This window comes from Copadichromis virginalis, linkage group LG3 (assembly GCF_057382275.1).
Source record: "Copadichromis virginalis isolate Kocher_CV1m ecotype Utaka linkage group LG3, C_Virginalis_male_GT1.1, whole genome shotgun sequence".
NCBI classification, from domain to species: Eukaryota; Metazoa; Chordata; class Actinopteri; order Cichliformes; family Cichlidae; genus Copadichromis; species Copadichromis virginalis.
In genome coordinates, this window is record NC_140620.1 from 35872976 (window position 1) to 35882794 (window position 9819).

Sequence of the window (9819 nt, forward strand, 5' to 3'; positions counted from 1 at the left end):
CTTCAGTTAACACATTACTCAGATATGGGAGTTGCACGCTCCCTGAAACTACAGGATTGTACCACACCTAAAGAAATGTAACAGAAACACGTGCCCTGTTGATCTACAATCACAATGTTCCCTTTGTGTAATTGTGTCCTTTTAGAACTGGGTCATTTCATTCCCAAGTCAACGCGTCACACAAGAACCAGTCATCAGGAAACAGATCAATCATCCAGGGTACCACAGCTCATTGCTGTTTCTCTGCAGAATGGATATTTTGCTTTTAAACATCGATATGTCCCATAATGCTGTTCTCACAGTTGGCTGCAGAAAAAAATATTGTGCTGGGAAAAAACAAGGTTGCAGGTTTAGATTGTGAAAAACTGCTTTACTTAGAATTTAAATATGTTTTCCAACCCTGAAAATTTAACGTGTCTTGCTCCTGTTCATATAAAATTCTGACGCTCAAACAGGCAAGAAAATACTTTGATTTAAAAAAACAAAAAACAAAGCTTTGGCTTGCCCCTTTTCACTTTGAGGCTTGTAACGCTGAACATATTCACAGTACAAAGACAAAACTTCCCATGACTTCATTTAAAGCACTAAAACTGTTATAGAAAATATTCTAATGTGAGCAAGTGGAAGTCACTGATTTATTTACCCAGATGTTCCCTTAATGAGTATGAATATGAGTATTAAACCAAGCACTCACAAGAGAAAGCGTGTGTCCTACATGTGTGCTATTTTAATATTTTAGCATATTAAGAGTCTCAATATTTTTTCCTCAAGGTCAATTTTAAAATACGCAAACGTGTCTGTTGGTTTAATGAGAATTTTATTGCTTTGATGAATTTGTACATCAGTTCTGAATTGTTGAAGCGTGATCTGCATTTCATTGCTTTGGTCTTGACATAATACAGAACAAAGTTTAGCTTCCAACACATTTGTGTCCATAAATGCTTACACAATGAGACAATTCCTGTAAGTCTGCCTCTGAATTTAAATCAGACAATCAAGATGTACCAGAGTTGATGTCTGTCAGCTCACATTCAGGGGTTCTAACAGAAGTACTGCATTAACAGCTTTAGTCATGTTTTTAAAGTCAAATTCCCTTTCGTGCACACATTTCTTATGGAGCCTCAGCAAAGGATAGATTAAGAAATAAAGTTTCTAATTAAATCTATCTTTAAAATATACATTTCAGCATACATGACGATATTCACCTTTACTGTGAACGTGTGGCAATCGCGGTGCTGTCGAAGTAAACTCTTTGCACACTGTCCTGAGCACGTAAAGGGTTATGAGTTACAGTTAAATTAAGGCAATGCCCAGTAAATGCACGCACGCAACATTGTGGTGTGGCTGGGGAGAGGGAGGTCTGGGCTTCTCTGCTTAGGCTGCTGCCTCCGCGACCCGGCCCCGGATAAAGCGGATGAAGATGGATGGATGGATGTTTTAATCCAAACTTTATTACCACATTTCATCATTACAGTCTTTGCCATAACTTTAGAGACATTATTATAGTCATTTATTGCTTTATATAATGCAGAGGAACAACCTCACGTGTTTTGTAGAAATACAATTGCTATGATTGCTATGAGCATTACTACAAACTAGACAGGAAAGATTTTAAAGACAAATCATTTATTCATGACTGTAACTTATGAAAAAGAAAACGTAATGTTTTATGCGATTACTGAATTTTTCTAAGAATGGTTTAAAGGAGTGTAAAACAAATTCAAATGAAAACTATTTCTAACAAAAAAAATCATGCATCACAGTTTATACAGTGTCATCGATTTTCCTATGGACTTGTTGGATCCTTGGTGCTGGAGAAATAAACTCTCTGCACGCCATCGTCAGCACCTGAAAGAACATGAGGAAAAGTTCAACTAAAGCAATGCACAATAAAAGCACACAAGCCTTAACGTGGTGTAAGTAAAACCTGATTGGCAGATGAAGTTGAGGCTCTCCTCACAGGGCTGGTCTTGCCACAGGAGGTGCTCTGTGCTAGTCATGCCCCCACAGGTGCTGGAGTAACAGTCTGGAACAAAATCCTGTGGCCAATTCAAGAAATTCATGGACTGTCCAGACATCCAGAACCACTCGTCTCCTCTGAGGGATCTGTTGGACAGAACAGATGAACAGATCTGAACAGATTTACATTTATCGAGATGTTGCTCTTTATGGAGCATATGGGCGTTTAAAAGCTGCTTGTTGAATTTCACATAAGCTGGATGATCCATATTTATCTTCTTGATGTTGTGTAGGCCTAAAAGAACAATGACAATCATTAAAAAAACAGAAAAAAACCTTGGTACAGCAGGTTTGTTGTGTTTACAGTGAAAGCTGTTTGCAAAGTGGCCTATTATTGCAGCAATGGCAGAAATGCAAATGAGAAAATGGAAGGACGCGCAATGCAAAGATCTGCATCTGCATAATTTGATTTGCAAAGTTTGCAAATTGTCACAGACATCATGCATCATAAGAGTACAGGGTAGTGCATCTGGCCTCTTAGTATTGTGCAGGAACCTTGAACATCACAAACGTTATTCATTAATTATGAAAAAAAAACACAACAAAATTGGTAGTTTTTGTGCAATTATACAGCACTTTTCCATTTGTTTGTTATTTTGTTTGTTTTAGAAGACATTTGCATCTTATCGCATCCAAACATACTTATGTTGTAGACCATCAGGACCAATTTGGGGGAACTGAATAGTTTGCGGACTACTGCAATAACTACTGTATCAGTACCTGCGCAGTCCCATCCAGACGTGGTCTGTGAGGGAGAAAGGAACGAGGCCCAGCAGCTGCTCCAACTCGCTTTGCTCCTGTTGGCTGTGAAGGCTGAGCAGGTCCCAGTAATAACGTCTACAGTGCATCAGAGCATCAGACCAGCAGAGCCTCTCTCCCACCACCGTCACGTTCCTGCCACCAAGCTGCAGGCTCACAGGTGGAGGAGGGGTGGGAGGAGGTGGAGGAGTTGGTAAAGGAGTGACAGCTTCTGGAACTACAGGGAAGTACTTTGCTTTAGGATTCTGTTTGTTTAAGCCAGTTTGGTTGTTATTGTTTTCCTTTCATTTTAACATGTTCCATTCAAATATTCTGTAGTTTAATGGTAAATACAAGAAAAACAAATCAAAACAGTATAAATCTTACAATAATAATTTAAGCACACAAAACCACAACAATTTCTAAAAAATAGCACAACAAGACCCTACCAGATAGAGAAGCAAACACCTCCACTTCACACAGGGTTGTGTAAGTCCTTTTTCCTGGTATGATCACAATGATGTAGCGACCTTCCATTTCATTACACTGGAATGTGTATGTTGGTGTACCCGCTAATGATGTGATCATGCCACAACTGATGGATGTAGAGAAAATTTTAAAAAGTTTCAGTGTAACTCTTTTAAATATAATGTTCAGTTTTTTAATAAGGAAAAAATGTTTATGGAGCATATTTATCAGAAATCAGATCTCACCTGGGGTTCATGTTACCATTTTGATCCAGCGAGTTCCCGATCAGGATCTGTGCCCCAAGAATCCTTTCTATAAAAGCAGCTTCCTGTCTGTTGATGATGGTGACAGCACTGACTTTATAGACAGCCTGTAAGTCTACTCTCCACCAGGGACCCAGATCTTGATCATTGTGTGTACAGCATCCTGAGTCCAAGTTTCCATTTTTGCACCCATCGACACCCTTTGAGGGCCCATACACTGGCCCATACCAAGTTGATGACTGTACTGTTTGTTTGTTCAAGGCCACGTTTGGAAGCGGTTCCACTAAATTGTTGAAAAGAAGAAACAAGTATGAATCAGTATCAGGCAGATGTGTTTCAGTAGATCAGATCCAGTCGCTTAAAGCTCTACCTGCTGGGGCAGCATACACCTCCACTTCACACAGGGTGAGAGTCTTCTTCTGTCCAGGAAGAAACACATTCACAAAGCGACCCTCCATGCTGCCTCCATCACACCGGTATGTGTAGGTTTTACCCGCTTTGATATGTGAGATGGAAGCACACCTGACAGCAGAGAGTGTGGGGGCAGCATTATGTTAGTATTGTGGACTTCATGTTAAGGAGGTAGCATGGAGTCATGAACTAGAAGAGCAATAATCAGCATGTGGTGGATAATATGTAGACTCTAATCTCTGAAACATTTGCTTGTTTGTTTTATTTTTGATTCAGAAAAAGGAATAGATGTTACAATCCCTGATCATGAATTGCATGGAGTCCTGAACTAGAGCATCATGTGGTGGATAATATTTATGTTGTAATCTCTGAAATATTTCTGTTCAAATTAATGTAAAATAAAACAAATAAATAAACAAAAATCATAATGACCATTGACTGATATAAATTCATCATTACCTGGGATTACTGTTTCCATTGTTCTCCAGTGAGTGTCCTATTCTGATCTCAGCTCCATCCAGTCTTTCAGCACAGCAGTCTCCTCTGTTGGTGACTTTTACAGCAGTGATTGTAAAGCTTCGCTGCAGGTCCACCCTCCACCAGGGGTTGGTCTCGTCTTCAGCCGTGTGGCTACAGAACCCATTGCTATAGAACGAGTTCCGTCTGCCATCGATGGCTTTGGACGCAGTGGCAACAGAGAGTGTAGATGACTGGGCAGCTTCTCCTTTGAGTGCCACATTGGGTAATGGGTATCCTTGAAGGAAAACCAAGAAGACAATAATTTCTTTTGGTTGGGCTCTCACACCCAGTGGGTTAGGGTTGCTCCTACGCATGCTTCCCCGATATCATACCATTGCATTTTGGCGTGGTGCGCCTGGTGCGCCTGCTGCTTGCTGCACATGGAGGAGAGGGGCGGGGCAACGGGGATTCTCTGGCTGGCCCGAGCACCATCTCTTTCACCATCTTACAATGCTGTGATTGCAGCGATTCCCCAACTCTCTCTGAATGGTACTCATGGCCATTGATCAGTGGTCTTTGATCAATGAGCTTTGATCATTGGAATACAAGCATGCTGATCCACACAGGTGTACACACGGGTGTACACACGGGTGTTCACAGACGTGGACTACACCTTTCTTGGCTGCTGCCTCAAAGCACATTGTGCACTGTCTATCTTGTGTGCTGCACAATATCGTTTAATATTTAGTATCTACTGTTATCTACTGCTAGCTAGTTTATTGTGATGGTGCTGTATTTATTATGTTGCGCTTTTTTTTTTTGCTTTCTCTTCTGTTTTTTTTTTCTCCATACAGGTGATCCAGGTGTTTTGTTTGTTTTTCTTTCTTTTTCCCCCCTTTCTCACCGTCCCTTCTCCCCTCTGGTTTTCTCTCTCTCTCCCTCTCTTTCTTTCATTCTTTCTCCCTGTGCTATCCCCCAGTCATGTCTGTCCCGTTTGTAGCAACCGAAAATAAAATAAATACGTAATTATAAGAAAGATCAATCAAATGGACCAATATGGCAAGGCCATGATGATCCACTTGGTAAAATAAATCCGCTTGGCATCTTTCTTGGCCTTAAGACAACAATTCTGATGGCTAAAGATCCAAACGGGACACACAAAAAACACAAGTTACTTGGATGAGTGACGAAATGTTTCTCCCACTGAAAATGTTATGTCCAGATGAACAGAATCAACTTCTGGGGGGGTTCGTTTGTTAGCAATTTGGCTATGATAGTAAACAGTAGACAGACAGTAGACACAGATGTGGTTTATTGAATCTTTTGGACTGTTTTCAATATAATATTAATTACATATTAATTGGAAAAGGTGTATTGTTGACTTGTCTGCTTTTCTCAAAGGGGGGCGGTAGAGGGAGGGTTCGCCAATGGCACAAAACGGGTCAGGACCGCCCCTGGTCACACCCCTTACTGATATAAATAAAAAATAAAGAATTAAGTAAAGAATTGAAGGTATTTACCGTAGTACACTTCAACCTCACAGAGACTTAGGACCTTTGCACTTCCTGGTAAAAACACAGTGACGTAGCGTCCCTTCACAGAGTTACATGGAAAATAAAACGCTTGTCCCTTGGGAATGTGAGAGATGACGGCACACCTATGTATGAAACATTTAAAGAAAAAGTAAAGAATAAATATAAATAAGTATAAATAAATAATAATGACTTACGGTTATAAATCAAGCTCTGTCACCTGATGCTTTCAGGGTCACTGATTGCTGTAGAATTTCCGATCCAGATTTCGGCACCATCCAGCCCATTTTCCAATTCCTGTCTATTGGTTATCATTACAGTCCCAATTGTATACACATTTACCAGGTCTACCCTCCACCAGGGATCAGATTCTACATTGGTAAGTGTACAAGACCCACTTTGATAGTTTGCGTCTCTGTTTCCATCAACTGCCTTACCAGCAATACCCACAGTGCCACTGGTTGAAGATTGGACAGCTTTTTGTTTCAGTGCCAGGTTGTAAAGAAGTTGACCTAAATGAGTTTTAAAAAGTGGTTATTAATAAAAACAAACAAATGCATATAAATCCAGGTCAAGTGTCAAATTAGGAGTTCCTATATTTGTATTTGTGGAGGTTTGCAACAGGCAATTTACTACATATTGCACTGAATGTAGAGTCACAATAGCAGCACCTAGTTCACCCCTGAAGTGTTTGCAAAAGTTTCTTCTAGGAGTGTTAATTTATTTTTAAATGAAAAGTGGAGAGGTTATTAGAACAATTGACTAATTAATATGAGTTAATGGCTCAAATATGCATGTACAGTATAGACCTTGCATGTCCGCCTTATGTCAGCCCGAAAAGTATTTCTGCCCTTTCTGATTTCAGTTACATGTTTTGTGCCATCAAATAAAATGTAACAATAGACAAAAATAATGAGTAAATACAAGAAACTGGTTATTTAGCTAAGAATTATTTCATTAGGAGAAAAGAAGCTAACTAAATCTACCTGGTCTTGTGCCTAAAAGTCATGGCTCTTCCTTGTTCAGTCATGAGTTAACTTCGATCAACTATAAACTGTACTAAGCTGAGTTTAATGTCAATGGCATGGTTCTTATATAAAGCTTTTCTACTCTTCAGAGCAGTTTCTGTTGGCTAGCCAACAGAAAATACTCCAAGAGTACATATGTATTCATCTGCATGTCAAAAAAGAACCCAGAACGACATACAAAGAACTGCAGGTTTCACTTCTCCTTGTCTCCAGTTGACTCAGCAGCCTGTGAGTCTGTCACCCATGTTACTTGTAACTGCTAACTCCGATGAAAAGAAAAAAAACAAACTTAAATAGTACAGTAGAAATCAAAATAATGTATCTGAAGAACAGTTGTTATCAATCTCACAGTTGTGTGAATGGTCAATCACATATTTTCAGGAAGTTTTGGATAGCTTTCTTTTCTTCATAAATTTAAAATGTTCAAAACTGCAATTCATGTTTACTATGTTTATTTTTGCCTAATATAAAAATTTGTTTGAGGATTTAAAAAATGTGTGAATATGTGCAAAGATATAAGAAAAGCTAATGAAACATTTGTGTTTCTCAGTTACAACTAAAATCAGTGTCCAGTGAGTAGGGACAGGTAGTGTCACAGTATAAGACACAATTTCAAATTTTATGTATTATAAGCAGTGTTGGGCAAGTTACTTAAAAGTAATTAATTATAGTTACTAGTTACTTCTTCAAAAAGTAACTGACTAAGTAACTGAGTTACAAGATTCTAAAAGTAATTATTAACTTGAAAAGTAACTATTGCATTACTTTAAAAAAAATGTTTACCCTCTGGGGTCCAGGGTATAATTGTTCATTTTTTACTACTTTTGATTTTTTCTCTAAATTTCACATTTACATATTATTTACTTTGTCTTGTTTGGTATCATCCTTTTCAGCACAACCTCATGTGTCTGAAATTACAGTTATGTTTCCATTTTGACATACTGTATTAACACAATTGATCTAAAATCAGACAAAAAACATAAAATCCAAGTAGAAAGTTATATTTTTTACTGTAACAAGCGCAAACATGTTTACTGAATTATATTTCATAACTTTAAATGCAAATATAAATTGTCAATTTTACAATAATATGGACAACTTTTGCAAACAACAAAGTTATTTACAGCCATTTACCTTTTACCTCTGTTTTTATAACCATTTCAAACTATTTACAGAACAATCGGGTGTTCTGCATTCAATAAGATGCCACAAATTATTTGTGCCGTTGGGGAAAAAATAATTTCTGTCCATTATAAAGGAGAACATCACAGCCTGATACCTGCAGGTCTGACAGCAGCAGGTGTATCATTCCTGTTTCTACCTGGAGACAGCAGTCAGCTCATTGTTCTAACACACAACACAAAACTATCCACAACACTACACACTAACTACACAAGACAACACATTAAATACACACTCCAAACACACATCTCAAAACTCTCTCTCTCTCTCTTTTTCTGCTCTCTCTCTCTCACACTCTCTCGCCGTCACTCCTAAAACACCCCTCTTCCTAAACAACCAAATGTCATGTTGCCATATACTTTTTTGATTGGTCAACATGGTGCATTTTTCCACCAACACGAAAGGCCTGATTTTTGTTTTGTGTTTTTATTTTTTGGTCATAAGCAGTGAGATCTTGCTAGCACGGTCCTTAGATATTAAACGTGATGAAACTATTCAGGAAAAAACGCTGCGTATATATTGTTTATCATGACTCTGGTTTTACGTGGCCAATCAACACAATTTAAAAACTGGTATATATCACCTTGTTGGTTTGTCATCTTAAAGTGGTCATGCGACTGGCTTACCACGACTACTTTATTCTTCTTCCGTCAAACAGCAGCACGATTGCGATTGTTTTCCCCGATTGTTTGTTGTGCCAAAAAGCTGATCGTCTGCCAGAAATCAGTGCTTTAAGCTACTACATACCATAATAAAAGTTTGTATTAAAGAGTGACTCCTCCAATAGGTCATATTGACTTTAATAAATCCCTGTAGCATTGTAAAGCATGAAAAAAGTAATGCACACAGTTACATATGTGACAGAGTAACTTATGTGTTTTGGCCATGATCTGATTGTAAAATCATTTTTTATTTTATTTAATTTTATTAGGCCTTATATGAATGAAGCATGCATTTCTTCTGAGCTGTCAAATGTCCTGTCAGTCAACAGGAACTCAAAGAGTCTCCAGCAATTTCCAACAGATTAAAAAATATAGATTTTTATTCAGCTGCATCTTATTCATCCCTGTCAGTGAGACGGCTTCATTTTATTACGAGTGTAACTTTGCTCCATGCTGTGCTTTTCAAAATCAAATTTATTTATTTATTTTTATTTTCTTTGTTCAGTCATTGACATGTGGTAGTTTGAACTTAGTAAATATGTACCAGAATGTTTTGATCGTAGAAGAAAGGTTTACCTGCCAGTGTTCCAGATGTTAATGTTAACATGATGAAAATGCCTGTTGACATACAGACATTAAAAACATTTAAATAACTGAATTATTTTTAAATGATCTCACTGATGTGTACATAAATGCCATCATCTTTATTTTAACTTTGTTTCTTTTTTTTAAGAAAGTTTAAGATATTTTAACTTACCAATGAAGCTCCAAATATGAGTCCCACTCATGGCTTTAGAAAATATCCGAGTCAAATGTATTATGGCATTAATTACAACACAGTAATTACTGATACACCAACTGGCAGGTAAACTGGCTTACTACCAGTCTCATATTACTTGTTTTGATCACCAAGAATATGCAAATTTTTAGTCAGTAATGTTTGCATGAATGACAACACACCCAAACTGACATCTTCTTCTTCAGACCAAATCCTCCCATTGCATGTTTCTACGATTTAATGTTTAAATATTTTATTTTATTTGTTATATTTTTCCAC

The 9819-nt window shown here is 37.9% G+C and overlaps 1 protein-coding gene across 1 annotated transcript; it reads right to left on the minus strand.

The window, feature by feature from the left end:
• Positions 1 to 812: 812 nt before the first annotated feature.
• On the minus strand, positions 813 to 6205 carry LOC146714381 (uncharacterized). Its single transcript, XM_085439849.1, has 9 exons — positions 6111 to 6205; positions 5879 to 6015; positions 4359 to 4653; positions 3859 to 4010; positions 3471 to 3771; positions 3207 to 3352; positions 2740 to 2995; positions 1928 to 2106; positions 813 to 1848 (listed from the first exon to the last, which is right to left on the minus strand). Exons 1-9 carry the CDS (start codon positions 6203 to 6205, stop codon positions 1787 to 1789), a joined length of 1623 nt encoding a protein of 540 aa, XP_085295975.1. The 3' UTR covers positions 813 to 1786.
• Positions 6206 to 9819: the final 3614 nt, after the last annotated feature.